This window comes from Epinephelus moara, chromosome 24, assembly GCF_006386435.1.
Source record: "Epinephelus moara isolate mb chromosome 24, YSFRI_EMoa_1.0, whole genome shotgun sequence".
NCBI classification, from domain to species: Eukaryota; Metazoa; Chordata; class Actinopteri; order Perciformes; family Serranidae; genus Epinephelus; species Epinephelus moara.
The window spans coordinates 47,449,353-47,474,271 of record NC_065529.1 but is presented as its reverse complement, the minus strand read 5'-3'; the positions used below and the strand labels follow the sequence as shown (position 1 = coordinate 47,474,271).

Below are 24,919 nucleotides of genomic sequence, written 5' to 3'. Positions count from 1 at the left end.
TTGATGGCCACAGGCAGGAATGATTTCCTGTGGCGCTCAGTGGTACATCTTGGTGGTATGAGTCTCCCACTGAGACTCTTGTGCCTGACCAGCACATTGTAACAGAATCTGAATCTCACTCTGAGAAATGAGAGATCATTTTAGTTAGTTTTTACTGAATATTTGAAGCAAACTGTAAAAACTAGACATAACATTTTTTTTTTTTTACTAATTTGTCATACTGTCAAGAATATCGTTATTGCAAAAATACCTTGAAATATCATGATATTATTTTAGGGCCATATCACCCACCCCTATTATATATGTCTATATCGTGGCTGTTTGTTTGTCTCTATAGTGCCGGTGCAGGGAGGACGGGCTGTTTCATTGCAGTGGACATCATGTTGGACATGGCAGAGAATGAAGGCGTGGTGGACATTTTCAACTGCATCCGAGAGCTGAGATCACAACGAGTCAACATGGTCCAGACAGAGGTTGGTGTGCACGTGCACACATACACAAAACACACACACACTTTTGTTGGACATACATTTTTGAAAAGTAGTTCACTGCTACGGATGAAGTGTTTCACATTCTTGCATATTTGGAGCGTACGGAAACATTCAATTGACCCTTTGCTAAGCTCCGCCCCTTTGTGATGGTCCCTCAAGCTTTTGGAGTAAGCATGGAGCCCACGCTGTAACTAACTGCACTCCCTGAAGAAATATTGTTGTATATTTGGAAAAATGAAAGAGTGATTCCAGAGAGAAGCAGACAGAGGGGTCTACAGTCTGTGTTTGAAGGATATATCCAGGATGTCAAACTGACTCAGCAGCAACAACAGGTTAAAAAGACAAAGATAAATCCTTTCATACAGATCACACTATAAAAGTTAACCACCACATCATTTGGCAATCGAGACAGAGGACAATAATATTGAAGGGAAACTCTGTCGATTTTAAACAGCAAAAGGTCATGGCAGTGTGCGCAGATGAACAGTGTTGGGCTTTCCCTTGTGCCACCAGCGCTCCAGGGGAAGACACTGCTCATCTGTTCACACTGTGATGACACACAGCTGGATGAAAATCAGTAGAAAGTGTCTCTGTTTCCCTCCACTGTTCCTGTAAAGCAGGGTCGGTCTTTACAACCACAAAAAAAGCTAAAGCAGCATGTCTGCACATTCAGCAGGCTGTACCTTCACTAGCTAGCTACTTGACCCTACACTTTTCAGGGTTAGATTTTGGAACAAGGGAGAAACATATATCTCCTTCCAACCTCTTGGGCACGCAGTATCATTGTGACACATACCCAAGGAACGATGTTTAGCTTGAAATCCACAAACCAGACTGAAAATAAAGAAAATCTGAAACGATTGCATTAGAGTCAGCTGGGCACAGCTGTGTTGTTGTTGAGCCATCATTGGAGCTGGTCCATGCTACGCTTGGCCAGCCTGTGATCGTGGGGCGAGACTTAATGAAGGGTGAATTTACGTAAGAAGAAATCCTCAGCAGCTAGTGATTATTGATAGGAAGTGGAAGCTTAACTTGATGAGAAACACAACAGTGAGATGCTATTTCTCGAAAATTTAAACATGCTCAGTGTTTTAAACTTTCTTTATCTCTAATACATCCAGAAATGTTCCACAGAATACTTGTTAGTACGTTGGAAAAACAGGACGCTTAATTAGCTTCATTAGCTCGATCTATCAGTCCGTCTGTCTGTCTAGTTGGAGTCAGAGCAGCAGGAGCATAAAGAGAGGCAGAGCATCTCAGTACTTCTCTCAGTCTTATATCATCCATCCCGATCAGCCTTTCAATATTAAACATTCCCTGAATAATAGATGACACCAGTGCAAACACACACACACACACACACACACACAGCATTCACACAAACATGCTAAAGCAAACATACACACATTGAAACACAGATTTAGGATTCTTTGTCTCAGTGTGTTTATGTGGCAGGTATATACCATGAGACACACACACACACACACAAATACATACACAAATGTATCCATTCAGCTGTGTTTTTAAGTTTCCTAGAGTCGTCTCCTTTGGTCTGAATCAGGGACTCATGTTGTTCCAAAGTTGTATAATTGCCTAGAGTTGGTTCGTGTTCTCACGGCAGCATTTACAAGAGGACCAGATCAAATGCCTTGTGTGAGAAAGCTGCTCTTGATTGGTCAGAATTTCCATGTGGGAAAAATCCAGGAAGTAAAGCAAACGTTGAAGAAGAGTACACTTGCAAGATAAATGTGACACTTTCTAATGTCACAATGGAGGGACAACTACGCAGGTTGATTTTAGCGCTGCTCATCGTGGACTATATTGCTGTCATTGTTCATTTTAGTCAAACCATACAGTTTGAAAACGAGGCGCGGCTCCAACTAGAAAACAATGTTTTGATGCATTGGATGTGCTGAATGTGCATATTAAGGCAGTACAGGAGGAGGTGCACATTAATAATCCTCCAGGACTGTAACATGCTCATGTTTAACCCAAACAATGTGTCATGTGACTGCAGTTGCTTCACATCCAGGTCGGAACACCTTCTCACCACAAACCAACCGCACCAGAGTTTGTTTGTAACCAGACCGACACCACCTCTTCAAGAAGGTCTCAGTCTGGTTGTTTTGGTGCACACCTGAGTGTGATTGCTGTGTTCACACCTGCCCAAATGAACCGCACTTAGGGGGCAAACGAACTTGAGTTCAATTGAACTGAGCCAAACAGGGCAGGTGTGAAAGCAGCCTTAGGACACATTCACACTGGCGCTATTTGGTCCGCTTTTAACAAACCCCGGTCCGCTCTCATGGATAGTTCGGTTCGTTTGCAGTGGTGTGAACGCTCATTCGAACTCTGGTGCAGACCAAAAAAGCGATTCCTGGTCTGCTTGAAAACTGGGGGTCTCAGTTCACTTGCAAGTGAACCCTTGTGCGGTTTGCTTATAGTGGGAAATGCAAACGGACTACCCAGCGAACCAAAGAGAGGAAGTGACTATGGTCTGGACTGTTCTGGTGTGAATGCGCCCTTAGTTGCCAAAACTTTGTGGCAGTTAACTTTGAAATGACTTAAATGTTCTCAGGCTATTTTTATTTGTTTGTATTGTATTGTTTGTATTAGTTTCTATATCAGGTGATATAGAAATGACCAGCGCAAACTCATAGGTGAATTCCCCAACTTAGCTAACTAGTACTTATAAATTGACGGCCACGGGTGTGGTAGTGGGTAAAAAAAGTGGGACTGATTTCCCAGGGCCAAAATGGGATGGGGAGCCATCGAATAGCCTGGAATTTCTAAGCAATTAGTGCCACAACTTAATTAAAATAGGCTAAATAAATCGGTTGAGTAAACTCTAAATTTCAGACTGCTTATGCATATAGAATTTGGTGCTACGCCCCTGGTGTCAACTACACTGCTAGCTCCAGGAAGAGCTGGCCATCAGGTCAAGCAGAGTCTATTTGTTATGTGTTTTTCAGAGTTTATTGTTCAGGATGTATTTCCTAAAAAGTTCTGTCTTTCTGTCAGCCGAGAACTTGGTTTACTTACTACCCTCTACACGGTGTCATAATTTGTTCTAATTTTGTACTATCAATCACTTTTAAAGAGTCTGCATCTTCAAATGTTTGGTGTTTCATTTTGGAACAGAAGCATTCATTTCTTCTCTAAGCTACCTTAAGCCGACCTAATCCATCCCGCCTCTGCATTCCATTTGTACTACTGATGAAAACCTTGCATATCCAGAAAGTCAACTTTGCCAGGAATAAAGAAAAACAGCCTCATTTTCAGAGTGACAGCTCAGGCTCGGAGCCTGAAATTGACTTTTGAATGGGTTTTAGAAGTGCTAGGTTCAGAAAAGTTACCCAGGGCATCACTTTGAGTGTTTTCATATGACAGCAGTGGCTTGAAAGCTGCTTGTGTGTGTGTGTGTGTGTGTGTGTGTGTGTGTGTGCACTTGAAACCAAGCTAAATGCATCCTGCCCTGCCTTTTGAATATGTGTGGGAGCAATTTGTGTCAGTGTTGAAGCCGCTTGACGCTATTATAATCCTGCTCCGCACAACACAAAGCAATTAATCTTTTAAAAGGCACAGGGGAAAGATGCGTGTGCCTGTGTGTGTGTGTGTGTGTGTGTGTGTGTGTGTGTGTGTGCATATGAGTGCTTGTCTGTGAGTTCCGGTGTGTTTTTTTGCATGTGTGTGTGTGTGTGTGTGTGTATGTCACTAGAGTAGGTAATGGCCAGGAGAGGACATTTCAGGGATGCTTTTAAAACTCTCCTCCCTGCTCCAAGGGCAACAATTAACATTCGACAGAGAGAGAGAGAGAGGGAGGGAGATAAAGAGAGAAGCAAATTGAAAAAGCGAGACACGGCAGACAAACACAAGTGTGAGAGGAAACAAGAGAAAGAAAAGGGAGAAAGAGAAATAAAAAGTGAACGGACTCGGACGGAGATAAATTGGACAGATAGCGTGAGAGGAGGAGGGAGAGGTGAATTAACATGCACAGTGGCTGCTGCGGCTCATGGTGGCTGATGCTTTTACCAGCGAGCTAGTTGGAGCACAAAGAGCACACTTGATCCAGAGCACAGAAACACTGCAGGGCACTACTCCCTATTAATTCACTTTCAGGCTGCCGAGAGAGCATGAGTGCACAAATAATGAATTCACACACACACACACAAAGCAAACAAAAACTGTGTTCACAGTGGGATGTTTGAGTTTGTCGGAGACTTGAAAAGGCAGGAGATGCAGCTTCCTCTGTCCCAGAGGTGTCGACGCTCACAGCAACACTAAGAAACTACACTCAAGTCTTCTGTCTGCTCACAAAGGCCACAGATTTGTCCGTTTTATTCAAAAGAAATTTGAACCAGAGTAGTTCTTTGAAAAGCTGCTGTTGCTTGTGTTGCAGGAGCAGTACGTGTTTGTTCACGATGCCATCTTGGAGGCGTGTCTATGTGGGAATACAGCCATACCAGTGTGTGAGTTCAGAGCCATTTACTACAACATCAGCAGACTGGACCCACAGACCAACTCCAGCCAGATTAAAGATGAGTTCCAGGTGAGGCCCCCCCCCCCCCCCCCCCCCCCACCCCACNAAAGAACTTAGTTACATTTCAAAGAACAGAAACTGGGGCAGGGTGAGACCCCCCCCCCCCCCCCCCCCCCACACACACACACACACACACACACACACACACACACAAGACACACACTTATTTGTGAGGACACCACATGGACGTTTGGAGACTCAAACGTTGACCCTAAAGATTATAACAAGTGGTTAACTTTTGGGTACCACCATTTTGTGCCCCAGTGTTCTGCATTATGTGACTGTGGTTGTCTTTGTACAATCTGATTAGTACTTTAGTCCAGTGTCCTTTGCTCCATGAGGGGCTGTACACATGCTGCATTTTCATGCCCTCAAAGCGCTCGTTTTCAATGTTGATGTGCAGCAGACGCGCTCCAAAGCCAGAGCGACGCCATCGCAACACCCATGCATTTCCAATCGCCTGTTTTTCAGGGTGCGACAGCTGCACTCTGACGTAAACAGAGTTTTACCTATGGAAAACCTCATGCTTTCTCTTCTTCCCTAAATGTCAGTCTGGTAAATATGGAGACGAGGTTGATCACTTAAGTGCAGGGCAACCCAGAGCTTTGAGGCCGAATACACACTTAAGAAAACAGCGCCTGGAAGGAGACCCACTCAGGGTTTCAGGTAAGTAGGCTATAATCCGGTGCTGGTTATAGTCACTTAGCAACCTCAGATGCAACCTTCCTCCATGCTCTTGAAAGTTGGCACCGAATAGGCAGAAGAGTAGTGGCATGTGTACGGCTCATATATCTCTGTATGTAATTATTGAATAAATAACTAGGCAATGTTTACAGAAGGATCAAATTAAAGTTAGGAATAATAAACATTTATTTCTTTCAGACTCTGAACATAGTGACCCCTAGAGTCCGTCCAGAGGACTGCAGTGTGGGCTTGCTACCAAGGAACCACGACAAGAACCGCAGTATGGACGTTCTATCAGCAGACCGATGCCTGCCTTTCCTCATATCTGTGGACGGAGAGAGCTCCAATTACATCAATGCTGCATTAATGGACGTGAGTGCATATTTTGAGGTGTGTGTGTGTCGTCTTTTTATGCCTCCACACCAGTGATAGCTGTGGCCGGAGGCTATTATGCTTTCAAGTTGTCCATAACATTCTTGAGAATATCTCAGAGGTATCTCAGGAGCGCCTTGAGGCTCTTTTCAAATTTGGCACAAATGTCCTCTTGGACTCTTGACTACATATGTTATACACTCACTGGCCACTTTATTAGGTAGACCCCGCTAGTACTGGGTTGGGCTTCATTTTGCCTTCAGAACTGCCTTTATTATTGGTGACATAGATCCAACAAGGTGCTGGAAACATTCCTCAGAGATTTTGGTCCATATTGACATGATGACATCACACAGTTGCTGCAGATTTGTCAGCTGCACATCCATGCAAATCCTCCATTCCAATGGGGCCCAAAGTGTGCCAAGAAAAGCTCCTCCACACCATTTCACCACCAGCAGCAGCCTGAACCGTTGATACAAGGCAGGATGGATCCATGACACCAAATTCTGACCCTACCATCTGAATGTGGCAGCAGAAATCCAGACTCATCAGACCAGGCAACGTTTTTCCAATCTTCTATTGTCCAGTTTTGGTGAGCCTGTGTGAACTGTAGCCTCAGTTTCCTGTTGTTAGCTGACAGGAGTGGCACCTGGTGTGGTCTTCTGCTGCTGTAGCCCATCTGCTTCAAGGTTGGACGTGTTGTTGGTTCAGAGATGGTCTTCTGCAGACCTTGGTTGTAACCAGTGGTTATTTGAGTTACTGTTGCCTTTCTATCATCTTGAACCAGTCTGGCCATTCTCCTCTGACCTCTGGCATCAACAAGGTATTTTGGCTCACTGGATATTTTCTCTGTCTGGGACCATCCTCTGTAAACCCTAGAGATGGTTGTGGCACCAACAACCATGCCACGTTCAAAGTCACTTAAATCACCTTTCTGATGCTCGGTTTGAATTTCAGCAGGTCGTCTTCACCATGTCTACATGCCTAAATGCATTGAGTTGCTGCCACGTGATTGGCTGATTAGCTACTTGTGTTATATATAAGGAGCAGTTGAACAGGCGTACCTAATAAAGTGGCTGGTGAGTGTATGAGTCTGGACAGACATGGACTGTTTGGCAGAAGCATACAAACCACAAGGCTTTAATTCTCCTTCATAACATTAGAGTTTCTGTTTGTTCCTTTCCAGTGCTGCAGTGATGCCTCAATCTGGTCGCATTGCTCTGCTCACTTGTCTGTTTATCTTGTGCTTGTTATTTATTTGCGGTCCGTCTCAACACTCCAGAGCCACAAACAGCCAGCGGCCTTCATTGTTACCCAGCATCCTTTGCCAAACACCATGGGCGACTTCTGGAGGCTGGTGTTCGACTACAACTGCTCCTCCATTGTAATGCTCAACGAGATGGACGCAGCTCAGGTACAAACACACACACGCACGAATATTCTGTTTTAGTCTGTTTTCCTTGCTTTTGTCTAACTTAGTTTCAGAGGAGGAGCAGACAGCCCGGAGCTGACACATCGACTGTAACATCACAGGGCCTGATCAATACACCCTGAGACTATTTTTATAAATGTGTATTGACAGTCCTTGGAACAATACCCTGACAGCTGAGACAGTTTGGTTTTTACAATCACAGCCCAGACAGAAAAAGTTGAATACAGAAAGAAGAGAAACTAATGGCTCATTAATCCAGCTTTTTAGCAATTTCTGAATTTGTATTAACCTTCCCAAATGTAAAATGCCAAATTAATAATCAAGCATATTGCCATTAACAGAATTCAGCATAACAGGGTTGAAGGATCAGCAGAATGTAACGCTAAAGGTAGTTACAGTGACAGTGCCAGCAGCTGCTACACTCGATCAACATTTATTTGTCACCCAGGATTTCATCAACATCTAACAGTTAACAGCCCTGTCATCATTACAAGTTTAGAGGTGCAATTTTTTACTTATCTTCTGCTCATATCAGACGTGCTAACTGCTCATGAGCCAATTCTGAACAGTCTTTTCAGGTGTCTAGGAAGGGACAATGCAACACAAAATTGTAGCAGCACATGTAATCATGTAATTAACCCAGACTAACAGATTTAGTTGCCTCATCACTCCCAGTGTCGGTTGTAAATAAGCAGCTCACACAAGTGAATGAAACCTGGTTTAAAAAAAAAACACACTTGTGATTATTTCTCTTCTGTGTCTGGCAGGTGTGGAAAATTAGGTGAAATTACCGAGCTGTTTTCATGTGTTATTTTCCAGCAAGTCGGGCTTATCTCATTTTGATCCTGCATCGTATTGTACTCCACATGTAGATGACTCTCACCAGGCCTTATTGTGGAAGTATAAAAAAATTGAAAATTGAATTCACATCCAGCCACAGAGGTGATAATGCTCCTAATCGATGAAGTGAATTCATACAAGGCTTTTTGTGAAAACATCTCTCCAATTATTACTTGCGCTGTTATGCTTTTGAAAAGAAATCCATTCGGTGGATATGAATCGAACTTGGATTTGATTTGGACTTGTTAAAATCTGGTAAATGCTTTTTTTCTCCCCCTCTCTCTTCCTCACTCTGTCGCTGTCTTTTTCTGTTCTCTACAGTTATGTATGCAGTACTGGCCTGAAAAGAGTTCGTGTTGCTACGGTCCCATTCAAGTCGAATTCATATCGGCAGACATCGATGAGGACATCATCAACCGAATCTTCAGGATCTGCAACATGGCCAGGGTACGCACATTCTCAAAGCCTTCACAGTTTCATACCAGACTAGTTTTCTATGTTGTTAACAGCAGCAGGTTCAAGGTTTCAAAAGTGAAAATGAAAGCGCTCGTGCTTCTCTCTGGACCCAGTTTGGTGTCTGTGGCAAACTTCTCCTGCTGTGATTGCTGTCCTTGTCTTGAGGTCCTCAGCCTGATCCTGGACCATGTGTCCTCTTTGCTGTTCTCTTCATTTTGCTTAGTCTTACAGCTCAGGCAGACGGTGTCATTTTGACATCACTGGGCAAAAGTTCCAAATATGAATCAAAATTCTGTCACTGCATTGCCTATTTCTTGTCTGAAATGTTTTCAGGAACATATTTTAGTGCACTGTTTAGCTGTAAAATGAGAACATTTGTGACCCGTAGAGCCAAAATAAAGCACCACCCACCGGCTGGAGCAAACTGTCTCACTTGACAGCTTAACAGTACACTAAAACAGAGGTTCTCAACTGGTGGGTCGCGATCCAAAAGTGGGTCATGGGTCCATTCTGAATGGATCGCAAGGAACTTTCAAACAAGGCAAACGTTATTTTTAAGTACAGTGAACCTCGGGAACAGACCTTTTATGTTGAAGTGCCGTTTCCTGCTGTAGAGTGAGTGACTAAGGGAGCAATCACACCGAGATGAAACGCTAGAAACGTGACGCCAGTAAAACCATTGTTTTCCTATGTTACGGCGCGTCTGACTGGCATTCAAGCGTCTTTTTAGACGCGTGTTTTTGTAGACGCTTCGTATTTAGATGCGCGTAGAGGCTGAAAAGTTAAAATATTTTCAACTTTTTGAGCGTCAGACGCCAGTAACTAGTGCGCATTGAATAAGCGCTTCCAGCGTTTCAAGCGTCTTTGACGCGTCCGTGTCTCTAGCGTCTCATTTCTGTTTGATCGCCCCCTAACAGACAGCTACTTGACAGAGACAGCATACTAGCTCGATGACATGGCCAAACCCAAGTATGATGCTGAATAATTTAAACTGTGTGGACCTTGAACTAATGACTAAGGAGAAATCTGGACCCTGTGGTTTGACCAGTTGGGAACCACTGCTCTAAAATATGTTTCTGAAAACAGCTGAGGTGAGAAATAGGCAACGCAGTAACAGAATCTTGATTCGTATTTGATCAGCGCTGCCTAGTTTCACAGTTTGACTGCAGTCACGAGCAGTGATTGACATGAGTGACAGGTGTTCTGGAGTTGTTTTTGTGATCCTTGCAAATTCCACAAGGAGCACTTACACTTACCGTCTTCATCCACATGGAACGGGATCTGTTGCGGTTCCTGCGCCTAATTTGAACCGTTTCAATCATTTTGACCAAAAACAGTGGTGACCATCCCAAATCACAATAACAACAATAGAGACATTAAGTAAGAAATCATTGCGAAAAAGCTGGTCCCTGCTTGTCTTTGGATAAAAGCAATAACAGAGCAAAAGTTTTAGTGACGGAAAGAACGAGTTTGCGAGTACAAGCGGCCGAAATGAGTTTTCTCCGCAGGGTGGCTGGGCTCAGCCTTAGAGATAGGGTGAGGAGCTCAGACATCCGGGAGGGACTCGGAGTAGAGCGGCTGCTCCTCCACATCGAGAGGAGCCAGTTGAGGTGGTTCAGGCATCTAGTAAGGATGCCTTCCGGACGCCTCCCTTGGGAGGTGTTTCGAACATGTCCAACCGGGAGGAGACCTCGGGGCCGCCCCAGGACATCGCCCGGCTGGCCTGGGAACGCCTCGGGGTTCCCTTGGAAGAGCTGACGGAAGTGGCTGGGGAGAGGACTGTCTGGGCTTCTTTGCCGAGGCTGCTGCCCCCACAACCCGGACCCGGATAAGCGGAGGACAACGAGTACGAGTATGAGTACAAAAGTTTGCAGATAATTAACACAAGCCGCCATCTTGCTGCTGCTGTTATCTTCCATTGTGCATTGTGAAATGCCCTCCATTGACGATATGTCCTCGATTACAACTGTTCAAATCTGGTGGAAATGTGGGCTGGTTCGCTACATAGGACAAGAATCCAAGAATCCTGAACAGGACCAGTTCAAGAAGAGCTAAGTGGGTGGAAAAGGGTATTTGAGGAGGCAGAGTAGGATTTTGTCACAGAATATCTGCCTCATGTACTACTGTCAGGATTAGGGATGGGTACTCCTTATCGATTTGGTACCTCACAGTGTTTAAAGCACAGTTAAAAGAGCCGTTAACGTCGGGGCTTATCACCACTGTGTTCTTTGATAATTTAGCCACGAGTTTGTTTAATCCCAGGTTTCTATACCCCTCCCTGGTCAGGATGGAGTGACAGTTTTAAAACATAACCTTTTGTCATGTTTGCTAAAAATGTTACCTTCTGTAGCTTTAATCTGCCGTGCTATGGATAAAAATACTTAAAATATTGCGTTTCTTGACCTATATTTGACATATAGCAATAAATAGTGGGACGATACACCCAGGAACACAACATAACAACACATATAAGGCATTTTTCATTTCATGTGACCTTTACTTCCCCCTGAGAAGCTGGCAACATGATGCCGTAGAGACTACACCACTACAGCAGCCGGGCTAACTGAACCTGCTTTAAAATGGCACTGTGGTAGTAGGTGGTGCAATCACAACAGGATATTTTGAAAACTGTCCTCTCCCCTTGTCTCCTGGTTCCTCCTCTCGTCTTCTCCCGCCTCTGTTCTTTCCTCACCTCTCCTCTCCCATCACTTTCCCCCTCATCTCTCCTTTCCCCTTTTCTTTCTGCCCCTCTTGCCTCCTCTTGTTACTCCCTTCTCATCTCATTTTCTCACCCATCCATGACGGTACAACTCGCGGTGCCCTATCGTCTGCATGCTCCTATAGCGCATAGTGAACTCCCCACTACCCTACTCTCTATATTCTGGCTCTCTCTTTCTCTCTCCCTCTCAAACACATCACCAGTCTAGCGTGAAATGGCTCATATCATCGCCACAGCAGCACATCTCACACTGAGAGAGCAGCTCCGACCTAGCTGAGTCTGTACCACCAACCACTAAGCCATCAAATGAAGAGGGAGGAAGTGAAAGAGCAGGACGGAGAAAAGGTTTGAGACAGAGAAAAGAAGAGGAAAACAAAAAGAGTGATGAAGGGAAGGAGAAGTAGTGTGAGTGAGCATGAGAAAGAAAAGGAGAGAAGGAAACAGGAGTGAGGGCAAGAAGAAGTTTGAAATAAGAGGTGATTGGAAGGGGAGATGGAGGAAGTGGAGAGAAAGATAAAAAGGAGAGAGTAGATGGAGGGAGGAGAAGGAGAAATGGGAAGGAAGTGGAGGAAGCAGATACAGCTGTATCTGGTTTTGTGTGTAAATGTCAATGTGCTGCTGCGTGTGTCGAAGCCTAGCAGTAAATCAGTATGACAGTGATGGCAGGTTTTGGTATTTTAGGTGGTGGGTGCCAACCGCCTCGGGCCAGACGAATGAAAAACATTTTGTCTGCCATGAAATTGAATTAAACATTATAGGATGTCGTCTTTGTGGAGTCCATTCTGAGTTCTGTTTAAAAGGCATTTTGTTCAGAAACAAGAACTAATTGGAGCACAGCAGCGAGCAAACACATGAAAACATGCTTCATTTATCAGTTTGGTTCATCATCACCAAATGAGACCACCTCTGAGACGACTGGCAGCTTCTGCCTACAACCACAATGTGTCTGATAGCTTGTTTGTCCAGCAACCTGCTGGTTGTGCCACAAAACAGGAAGGAAGCACTGTTTAGATGAAGCTTTCAGAGGTTTTGGTGACTGGGGAGGAAATTTCTTTCCTTCCACTTTCCAACTGGTTTACCAAAAAGCAAATCGTCCGACTACTTTCAAGATGGTCACTTTAACACCCTCTCCACCAATATTAAGCCACATATCCATGTTTTTAAATGCAGGAAAACAGCTACAACTATACCATAGACTCCTTTAGGATGACCAATAGTCATCATTTAGCGCCATTAGTCGACCAGTCGCCTGCATGTTTACGATATTAATTTAATTATTAAATGATATATTTTGATGGTTTGAGTTGAAGGTGTGAGAAAGAATAGTATCAGTAACATTGTTAACACTGTGCTACATTACAGAGAAATACAAAACCGTACTAATGAACCTTCATTAATATAGGCCTATATTTTATCTACAAGTGCACGTCACACACTGAGCGAGCCGCCTGTTAATGACGCTGTGGGCTAATGGGCATGTAGCTACTTCCATGTTTCAGATGATACGTCATGTTTGTAGTCGACCAATGAAGATGAGTTTACATATCACCTTGGGTTCGTCCTTCACCTTCTCAAAATGATCCCACACTTTGGATTTCCTGCCCGACATGTTATTAACTAGCCTGTGGAATAACCGCAGGTACCAGCCCTGGAAATGAACCTGACTCCTGTCTGACTGCTGAGCGTGGACACTTCCTGTGTCTGTCCTTTGTTTTTTTTTCTGCGACTAAACTACCAATGAAATCTTGCCGAGTAATAACCTTTCTGGTCGACCATTAGGGGGCAGACCTATTTCCATCACTGTCGATGGAGCTGGAGAGATAAATATTTGTGACTACTGCAGAGTCATTTGTCTTACATTTCCCTCTAAGGACAAAAGCCACGTGTTAGTGGGTGTTAGTGGGGCATAAGATCAAGTGACCAGGTCAATTGACACGTTGAATGCTTTCTGATAATAGCTTGGTCATCCAGGTTTGGGCAGGAGGGGATGGAGACATATTTCTGGATCACTAATGTCAACAATCATGGCATCTAAACCATCACAAAGTAGGACAGAATAGGAATAATGTAGATGCAGAATAGGAGGATGTCCACTATGACACACTCCAAGGGCTGAAATGAGACCCACAAACGCATTATTTTAAGTGTCACACACTGCAGCACTTGTAAGGTTTCACTTGTTTGCCCACTTTTACATCCCTGGTGGAATTACTTCATGGTGTTGACAGCTGTGGTGATAAAAAAAAAAAATCCTTATCTTCACACCTCTCTCTTCAGCCACAGGACGGTTACCGCCTGGTGCAGCACTTTCAGTTCATCGGCTGGCCGGCCTACAGGGACACGCCTCTCTCTAAACGCTCAATCCTCCAGTTGGTCCGGAGGTTGGCTAAGTGGCAGGAGCAGTACGACGGAGGAGACGGGAGGACTGTGGTACATTGCCTGTAAGTGCAATGCTCGCACACAGACACACACATGTAGACGAACACTCAGTGTGTGTGTGTGTGAGAGAGAGAGACACAGAAAGGTGAAAGATGTTGAGATACTCTTAACAATAATAAAGTACACTTCCTATGAAAGAACACACACATTTAAGACAAATGTTCACACACACACACACACACACACACACACACACACACACACACACACAGCTTTAAGATGATATATACAATATATGGTATTTCTCGACTCATCCATTCTTCTGCGTTGGCTTGTTCTTTCACGCTTTATTTTTCGCCACTGATCTGTCAACATACAGATGGCCTGAACTCAACATTTATCTCACTTCTGGTGTGTCTGAAGTGTGGGAGCCAAACACACACAACACTGGTCTGAAAAATTTAAAAGGACTATTCATAACTACCCATTGTTTAATAACAGTGTCAACCTGGCTCATATCGAGAGAGGGCTAAGATGTGCTTTATCTAAAGCTGCAACTCACAATTCTTTACATTATAACCAGCTTTATTTTAAGCTATAAATCATTGAGTTACCATGAACGTACATACAGGAAATAACCACAGCCTTGGCCAGTAAGAGCAGTTTTTAATTATTTTCTGAATGCATACAGATCAGGTCGAGCACTTTCGATTTTATACACACTTTATACAGAAACACAATGTTTGCAAGTGTTTTCATTTCAAGGAAGCACAGCAATAACACTGTGTCATGCTGATAACAATGGGAACATCTACAACTGAATAACAACAGCACAGTACTGAGTACTATAGATGTAGATGCAATAGAAAAACATATTTTAAATAAAATAAAAACAATTAGAATAGTTACCCTTTACATATTTGTGGGTTTGACACATATTTAGGCAATGAAAAATATTAAAGCGATTGTGACTAAGGCCACGTTACCACGAAAACAATCTGCTGAAAACAGAATCATTTCTCATTTTCATTTCGAAAAAAGTTCCGCATTCAGACGACAATGTTTTGATAACAATCGCCGTGCACATGGATCCACAAAAATGACCAAAGACACTCTAGAATACATGCCAGGCCAGTAGTTGGCGGTGTTACTTTGTAATGAAACAACAAGCCCCTGTGCACATGCGCTTTGTTCTACAGAGCGGTGATGTATAAACAAACAAAATGGCAACCGCACGAATGTTTGTCTGGACGGACGACAAGGTGGAGTTGCTACAGTAAATCTACACTCAACAGGGTGTGCAGCGCAAACAGAGCTTGGGAGTCCGCCATTGATGTTGTGATGGTTGACTTTCTCACACATGCCTAGTGGCTGGAACGATCAGCCAAAACGCAACTAAAGTTTACCGTTTTCCGTTGAGAGTGCTGTCATATAAACAGGACCTGAATCTTGTAACTCTATTGGATGCTTAAACTGTCGGCAAAACTTGCGTCCACTGTGCCTCCAATTAGTGAACAAAGTGCAGGTATCTTTGGCGCCACACACAGCAGCCACGAGGTGATTTCATTTCATTTCTAAAGAAGGAGCTGGTTGTTTAAAGGTACAGTGTATTCTTCACGCTGATGTTACTAACTGACACCAGCCTGCTGTGACCTCCGGCACTAAGGTTTGTACTGGCTGATGGTGCGTCACTGGAGCTTCCGCCTTTTCTTCCCCCTGCCTCCCCAGTTTCTGATGAGGTGGACATGATAACCCTTAATACACATAACGTTATTCATCCCTACATCAAGAAATACTTTTTCCCTTCTTATCACATTTAACCATAGCTGTCTTTGTTTTTGTTGACGGGCAGTGGCGGCTGGTTTTGAGCCATGACTCCTTCTATTCTGGCTCCCAATAACACAACAAGACCACACTGTAAGGCTCCTATGTAGCCTACAGCTCTGTGGGGGAGAGACGTGTTTTGCCTCCGGCTAACAAACTGACGTCACTGTGACAGGAAAAGGCGACAAGACGTATGATGCACATTTAGTTGAGGAAATGTAGAAACATTGTCTGTAGTCTGTGTATAGTTTACACATTTTTACGATTGAGAATGTAAGAGTCACTCAAGGTGATGAAAATGAAAATGTTAAGAGGGAGCTGTTGGAGAGCGGTGACAGAGCTGCATGTGGCCACAGGTTACATACCCCTGATCTGGACTAGAACTGTGGTGATTCATGTAACTGGTTAAATTCTTTAGCAGAGAAAAGTTCATGGACATGTTTGTTGTTTGCCTCAACTTCATTATGAAACCCTTGAAACTGCATAACGTCAGAGTAGCGATCCTCCTGATTAGATTAGTACTCATCTGGAACAAGACCGCACAATATTTTTGTTATTCTCTTGAAAACACTCGTGTCTGTACGCTGAAATAAATACAGCCCAGACAGATTGCTGTGTTAAGAGCGCTGCAGCTGGAACAGGTTCTCTCAGTGTGATTCACTGAAAATGAGACATGTGCTCAGCATTTAAGACCCATCAGACTCCAACCTCCAGGACAAGTGAAGAGCAGAAAAAGAATCAATTTTCACCAGCTACTGATTGAACCATCATGTTTCTCCTTATCTCTGGTATTACCCAGTCTGTGAAATCAATAGCTGGGGCTGATTAGCCAGTGTAGCTGTCTTTAGCCAGAAGCAGAGAAGCCTTGCATCCCTTTCACTCACATTCACTGGGGCTGAGCGTAACAGTCAGAGGCAGCGGCCAGGCCGATTAACATCAAGGAATTTAGCCGTATGTGCCACTATTTTAATTTCACATCATTATTTTATTTGTAAAATACTAAATGCAAATATAAGAACTTTTAAAAAGAGAATAAATTATAATTATTTATGTGATATGATGAAAGATTATTCTTAATTATGTTCGACACTTAAAGCAATAATGCCAGTCGCATCAATATGACATAGCAGCAGTTATTGATTTGAGCCGGGGGTCAATGATGTATGTCCGTCACTTTATATTCCTGTTAGACACCAGGGTTTAAACCATTGATTCTGCATAATCATTAATAGTTAAGATCCACCAGTGATTTCATTTCTTCCCATACTGTGGCATCAAATCTATAAAAAGCTGTAAAGATATAAACTACATCTTTAGAAATAACTTACAATTATCAGATGTTTTTTTTGCTCTGCATTAGAAACAAGTGAGTTTTAACCGGAACAGCTTGTGTTTCAAACTCCGTCTTTCACACAGAGATAGAAAACACTCCGAAAACAAACAAAACCTCCCAGCGTCTAGAAAATACAAATCAATGCCAATTCTGATTGGCCCAATGAGCTGTGACAGAGGAAGCTGATTGGATGAGCACCAGTGATGCGCTTGAGGAAATGTTGGAGTCTGTGCGTTAGTGTGTGTGTGTGTGTGATATTGTTAGTGAAGTTCCCTGGAATCTCTCGTCTATAGATTTTACAGCCTCTTGTTTCTCTCCCTCATTATCGGCTTCATTTGTTCGGCTCAGATAGGAACTGTGTGGAGCTGTGTAGGGTGTGTGTACCTGTTGTGTGCAAACACACGTTCGTATCATGGCTGTTGGGCAGAAACCTTGTATGTCCAAAACCACAACTTTTCAGGAAATGAAGAAAATAAACTGTGTTTTTTAAAATAATTGAGCAATGCATCGTCAAAGACGGTACTGTGTCTTCTTGAATGGTCAGATATTTGCATGTGTCAGGATATTATTCATATTTTATCAAAATGAAGCTCAAATGTAGTTACAAGGTTTATGATCAGCAAACGTTCGTTGATTAGAATAGCCGCATCTGAGGCAGTAGGTGCATTGCATTACGTTATCGTCAAGTTTATTGGGTAACACTTTACTAGTGTTGCACGGTATACTGTACTAAAATAGTACTAAAATAGTACCGCGGTACTAGAGTATTCCAAACGGTACTATACTGCATTTGGAAAATACCGGTACTTTGAAACTGATTCAATTCATTAATTAAGTTAATTTATTTTACTCAATTATGCACACAAACACCTTTCTTGTTCCTATTGGAGCACAGATTGCACAAGTGGTGTGTATGACAACACCTGTATCAACATTCGCAGCTGGCCTAAGAGAAAGTCTGCCTCACAAAGGGAGACAACACGAGACAACACCAACTTAGTGAAACATTTGAGCAACCAAACCGTGACGTCCGTACCGAGGTACTTACCGAACCATGACTTTTTTGGTACCGTTACACCCCTACTATTTATTGTTCTAAAGGTTTGTATCCAAAAGGACTTTTCCTTAGGAAAAGTACCGAAGAGTATCGAAAAGTATCAAAATTCATATTGGTATTGGTACCGAAACAAAGATTTTAGTATGGTGACAACACTACACTTTACTTGAAGGTATCGACATAAGGGTGACATGACACTGTCATAACTATGACATGACACTGTCATGAACTGTCATCAACATTATGTACATGTTATCAACGTTTATGACTGCTGTCATTAAGTGTCATTCGGTTTTTGTCATGACAAGTTGATATTAAATTTGTTTGGGATGTCCTTATTATGTCAACTTGACATTAACCAGAATGACATTACCAGAAGATGTCTTTGTCATAACAATAATAATCATTATGTCAACTTGTCATAAACACAAAAAGAGGTGCATTTCTTGTTAATGTCAAGTTGTTATGACAAAGACATCTTCTGGTAATGTCATCCTGGTTAATGTCAAGTTGTCATTATCAAGACAGCACAAACAATGTGAACTTGTCGTTACAAAAACCGAATGACACTTAATGACAGCAGTCATAAACGTTTATAACATGTACATAATGTTCATGACAGGTTCATGACCGTGTCGTGTCATAGTTACAACAGTAGCCATGTTTCCATCAGCCTGTTTAGATGCGCATCTAGAAGTATCGCATCGGAAAATTATGATGGAAACGCCAAAATTCGAATTGATTCGCACAAACTAAAATACGCTTGCTTTAGCCGGGTTTTGGTTGATTCGAAAAAATGTTGATTCGCAAAACGGGGGATAGAAACAATTATGTTCGAATTAAGTCTGACGTAGCGCACCTCTCTCCATGGTGATATCCACACTCCGGGTCGGGAAGGCAGTAATGCATTTACAAGCTGGTTGCCAACCGCCAGAAAACGAATGTGAGACTTGTTTTGTTTCTGGTTATGCGGAAAACTCGCGCGTTTGTAGTTTTCACCAAAGTCCGTACATTTAATGGAAACACACGGGATTCGTATTTCTTTCAATGCGCATTTCCCAATGATTCGAATCACTTTTGGATGGAAACATATGTATGTATGTAGACACCTTCAAGTAAAGTGTAACTGTTTATTGCAGCTAAGTGTGCACTCAATTTTTCCTGTCGCTATCTAGCACGTCGCGTGATCCCTCCGCCTCATTCCCCACCACTAGAAGACTATTGCTGTGTTCCATTTACCTCCGAAGCCAGAGGTGCTCCTAACAGCTTATTTCATAATGTGGCATTATGTGGGACAATATTAGGGTGCATGCCCTGGCATGTTGATGATGAGTTTACTGCGTCCTCTCATCCCAAAGGCATCCTGGGAAGATCTCTGTTTGTCTTTTCTCTGGTTTTTAGCTTGTGCACAACTGATGTGACACAACAGAAAGCATTGCTCACTGCCATCTGTGAATGCCATGTATTTACTGATAGGCCGATAGAAGTCAACAAGGCGAATATCCGCAGATACTGATGTTAGGCCACTAGATCGATGCATCCCTAGTCTTTCACTCTGCATATACCTCCGGGACCTGTGACACAGAATTAATTTGTGGATGTTAAGCTAGCTCACAGATGCAAGATTATGATTGTCGAAGTAAGAAATGACTTGCAGATTAATTTATTTTGTGGCTTCAGTTTCATGCTTGCAGCAGTTTCTTTTACAATGAGCTGGTACTTGTTTTGATTGAAATGGCTCCCTGGTTGACACTCAGGTGCTGAGGTTAATAAGCTACCAAACATTTCTATAGCAACTGTGAAAGTTATTCAGCTGCCTTGACGTTCAGCACCACTCAGGTCTTGATCTGTCCTGATTTTGCTGGATGAACTTCAGGAGTCAAGTTCATAATATTAATGTATTTTAGCCAGAAGATGTTTCTGACAGCGCTGATGTAAAATGTATTTGCTCTCAATTTTTCCCCCCCTTACCTAGAAATTATCTTTTGACACTGAAGTCAGAAAAGGAGTGCAAAAGGAATACCTTTGCATTTCAAATTTCAGTCTTAAATATTAACATCTAAATACAGTGTAATGAAGAGCTGAGGTGCTGTGTCCCATTCCCAAATAGATTTACACATGAAAAACAAACTGAAACCTAAAAATGACTAGTTGATGAGGGAGATGTGTCGGTGTGTTTTAAAGGGTTCTGAGCAAAGAAAGATTTCCAAACGTTAGTCTAGTGGTAAATTTTTTGAATAACAAATATTTCCCCTCTTGTGAAAGCATTACATATCAGGCCTTTACAAAGAACAATAAAGTTAATACAGTCTGTAAAATTGACTTCAAATCTGACACCATCAAAGCTTCCCTGATGGGAGAGAAAAGTACTGCGGTCCTGCATTGCTAATGCAGAGTAGGTAGACAGTGGGTGATTTTTGTGATGGCTGCCACTCCACCTCTCAGTACCTAAATGTTTTATTCAGTCCGAATACTAAAGGAATTCAGCTGGAACCAGGTGAGACGGAAAAGTCTGGAGCTCTTTTCATGGTGGGTGGTCTGACTGCTGATTGGCAGAGCCCTGACTGCTGATTGGGCTACACAGCCAGTAAACCCAGAATATACAGTAAATATATACACACACAAATATTACAATCACTGCATCTTTGTCCATTACAGCAGGTTATCCTCTGAATAAAGTCTAAAAAAGTCAGTTAAAGGATAACTTCTGTATTTTTCAACCTGGGCCCTATTTCCCCATGTGTATGTGTGCGTATGATTCATAAGTACAACTCGTTCTAAAAGTGGTTCAGTATTGAGGGAGGCGGATGCAGCCGGCAGCCGCGAAACGAGCTAAAACGATGACGGGGGCAAATGCGTCCCGTATAAGTTTGTGCATTAAAAGTGCATTTTTCACCACTGACCGGTTCAGATCGCCAGTGCTATCTCTGTAAATAGCATATTAAGCATTTTGAACATTGTTTATATAACATTACCTCCACTGTGTCTGTAGCTCTCTCTACTCGTGGGGCAGCCGTTTTCTTGAGGAAGAGGTGTTTCGGGATTGGATGTCTTCTCTTCTTCGGCTGGCAGTAGTCATCTTGGGAGAAGTGAGCACTGCAGACCCGATGGTCTGCAAAGCGCAGTGTCTGGACAGGAGTGTTAGCATCCATTTGTAGCACAACTAGCCACAACTTCAGCATCTCGCCATCCGACAAAGGCAGCCTATGAAAGCTGTACAGGGTGTTGCGCGACATCCTGTTCTTGCAATTCGGATAAGCACAAACACGAACCATTGTTTTCAAATGATGCAGTAAAACTCTCAACTGTACTCTGGGACAACCAGCGCCACTCTGAGCAGTGCTCTGCATGGCTCCTCTGTTTTCTTCCGGCAACAAGCAAAGCTCTCGCGAGATGACGTCACAGCCCAGAGGAAGTGAAGGGTAAGGGAAACACTTAGTATGCTATTTACAGAGATAGCACTGGCAATCTGAACCAGTCAGTGGCGAAAAAAAGCACTTTTAATGCGCAAATTTATACGGGATGCATTTGCCCGTTACCGTTTTAGCTCGCTTCGTGGTTCCCGGCTGCATCCGCCTCCCTCAATACTGAACAAATTTTAGAACGAGTTGTACCTATGAATCATACGCACACATACACATGGGGAAATAGGGCCCAGGTTGAAAAATACCAAAGTTATCCTTTAAAGCTGAAGAAATATATTTAAATGTCTTGAGTCCATTAGTGGAGCTCATTCGTTTGCTCCATGCAGTGACAGGTTTCTTTGTACTGCTTGTTCCCATTTGTCACTTCCTGTCATTCATGCCTTTTCTCAGAACCTGTATGTATATCCTTCACTACTTCAAAATAGACTGAAATGCAGTCAACCAATCAGAAAATTGACATTTTACTCAAACAGACGTAAAGCTAACTCACTCCAACCTGCAGTTCCACAAGAAACATGTAGAAAATCTGACAAACCATTCCTCCCACACACAAACTTGAACATGGCCTACGCTTTAAAAGCAGTCACAACAAACACATCTTGCCTCTCATAACCTGTTTATTAAGTTTTATTGAAACCCGTTGAAGGTTTTCTCACATAAGGGTTCATAGGTTTCAAGACCATGTTTAAAGGTTTACACAATTAACCTCAACACAGCAGAAGAAAAGAGAAATGCCTGAAAGAAAACATAATTTCCATGATAACACATTTTAAAAACAGGGCTCCCAGGGTGATAAAAGACAAAAAGTAGGTCCTGCTGTTCTGCAAAGGACGGGAATGAACATCTCTCACTTCAAAGCAGCTGGTCTGAATAGACTAAAGGTGTTTTTTCTTTTCCAATCTCTCTTTTCTTAATTCTCTTATCTGCCCCCTCTTCAACTTTCATGCTGTCCAGCTATTATTTATTTATTTATGATGATGGCATGATGAACATGATGATAATGTTGTTTAATAATGAAGGTCTTCTGTTCTTTTTTTTCTCCGCTCTTCCCTCCTCCTCCTCCTCCTCTGCAGTACCGGCGGAGGGCGTTCTGGAACGTTCTGTGCCATCTGCAGCATTAACGAGATGATCCAGCAGCAGAACATCGTGGATGTTTTCCACACCGTCAAAACACTGAGGAACAACAAGACTAATATGGTGGAAACTATGGTGAGGACACACAACACCCACAAACACACACACTTCATCTGCAGATGAAGATCAAACTAGTGGTTGCTGGTGATTGTGAAAATGAAGAGAAACTCTTGAGATGGTCTTATGATTTCATTTAAATACGTATAAGTATTAAGTTTCTTCAGACGTATGGAATAGTATGTGGTTAGTATGTGGTTAAAAAAAGTCATAGTATAGTATGTGCTAAAAACATCTTAGTATGGTAAGTAATAAAAAATGACAAAGTCAAAGTACACTGTATCATAAATGAATCATACTATGGTATGTTATTAAAAAACGTCATAGTACATTATGGGATGAAAAGCAAAGTGGTAGCATAGTGAAGTATGTCGTAAAAAGTCAAAGTATACTATGTCGTCATAAATGATGAAAAAAAAAGTCAGAATGATATGCCATCAAAAATGATAAAAAAAAAAAATCGTAGTATAGCATGTCATCCAAATGATGAAAAACGTCACAGTATAGCATGTCGTCAAAAATGATGAAAAATCGAAATATTGAAGTATGTTGTCCAAAATCATGAAAGAAACATCATAGTATAGCATTTCATCAAAAATGATGAAAAACGTCATATTAAAGTATGTTGTCAAAAATGATGAAAAAACTTCATAGTATGTCGTCCAAAATCAGGAAAAATGTCATAGTATATAGTGTATCGTCCGAAATGATGAAAAAAGTCAGATTAGTATGTCGTCCAAAATAATTGAAAAACGTCATAGTATAGTATGTCGTCCAAAATCACAAAAAAAAAACCATCATGTATAGTACATCTTCAGAAATCATGGAAAACGTCATAGTATAGTATGTCGTCCAAAATGATGAAAAAACATCATTATATAACATGTTACAAAAGGTCATACCTTTATTATCATACAGAGTCATGGTATGTTGTAAAAAGTCATGCTACTATTGTCATAAAGTCTCATAGTATAGTGTTCGAAGCAAGAACGGGAGACAAACGAGCTGGTTGACAATGATCATTTATTTACAAGGAACACAAGTTAAAATCAAACAACACAGTTTTGTATAGTTAGTATTTAGTAACAAAGTGTGGAAAACAACGAAGGAATCCCAGAGCTCTCCTCATGCCCAAAGACAGAGCGTGACTTATGACAAAGGGAGTAACTATACTGGAGCACGCACCGGGCCCAGGTGGGACTCAGCAATCGACCCTCCTCTCAGCTCCTGCAAAACAGCAAACGAGAACATGCATGGCAGCCATCTAAAGTGTTGGACAAGGGTCGCTATAGTATGTCATCGTTTTTGACACCATACTATATATACTATGACATTTTTCCTGATATTTGACGACATACTATACTATGACGTTTTTCATCATTTTTGACGACATACTATACTATGACATTTTTCCTAATATTTGACAACATACTATACTATGACATTTTTCCTAATATTTGACAACATACTATACTATGACGTTTTTCATCATTTTTGACGACATACTATACCATGACTTTTTTCAATTATTTTGGACGACATAATATACTATGACTTTTTTTCATCATTTTTGGCGACATACTATACTATGACTTTTTTCAATTATTTTGGACGACATACTATACTATGACTTTTTTCATGATATTTGACGACATACTATACTATGACGTTTTTCAATAATTTTGGACGACATACTATACCATGGCATTTTTTCATGAGTTTGGACGACATGCTTATACTATGACGTTTTTCAATGATTTTGGACGACATGCTTTTCTATGTCGTTTTTTTTATGATTTAGGGAGACATGCTATAGTTTGACGGTTTTTTTTCATGATTTCGGACGACATACTATACCATGGCATTTTTTCATGAGTTTGGACGACATGCTTATACTATGACGTTTTTCAATGATTTTGGACGACATGCTTTTCTATGTCGTTTTTTTTATGATTTAGGGAGACATGCTATAGTTTGACGGTTTTTTTTCATGATTTCGGACGACATACTATACTATGACTTTTTTCATCATTTTTGGCGACATACTATACTATGACTTTTTTCAATTATTTTGGACGACATACTATACTATGACTTTTTTCAATTATTTTGGACAACATACTATACTATGACTTTTTTCATCATTTTTGGCGACATACTATACTATGACTTTTTT

At 42.0% G+C, this 24,919-nt stretch overlaps 1 protein-coding gene and 1 long non-coding RNA gene across 2 annotated transcripts in view; one reads left to right on the top strand and one right to left on the bottom strand.

The window, feature by feature from the left end:
- ptprt (protein tyrosine phosphatase receptor type T) overlaps window positions 1–24,919 on the top strand; it is a 531,138-nt gene that overhangs the window by 499,449 nt on the left and 6,770 nt on the right. Inside the window, exons 31-37 of the mRNA XM_050039413.1 lie at window positions 338–473; window positions 4,891–5,040; window positions 5,914–6,087; window positions 7,370–7,501; window positions 8,681–8,806; window positions 13,812–13,975; window positions 22,626–22,761. Coding sequence (XP_049895370.1) covers window positions 338–473; window positions 4,891–5,040; window positions 5,914–6,087; window positions 7,370–7,501; window positions 8,681–8,806; window positions 13,812–13,975; window positions 22,626–22,761 — 1,018 coding nt within the window. The remainder of the gene's footprint in view (window positions 1–337; window positions 474–4,890; window positions 5,041–5,913; window positions 6,088–7,369; window positions 7,502–8,680; window positions 8,807–13,811; window positions 13,976–22,625; window positions 22,762–24,919) is intronic.
- Window positions 23,726–24,919, bottom strand: part of LOC126386839 (uncharacterized) — a 20,507-nt gene continuing 19,313 nt past the window's right edge. The window contains exon 5 of the long non-coding RNA XR_007569540.1: window positions 23,726–23,970. This is a non-coding gene — a long non-coding RNA (uncharacterized LOC126386839). The remainder of the gene's footprint in view (window positions 23,971–24,919) is intronic.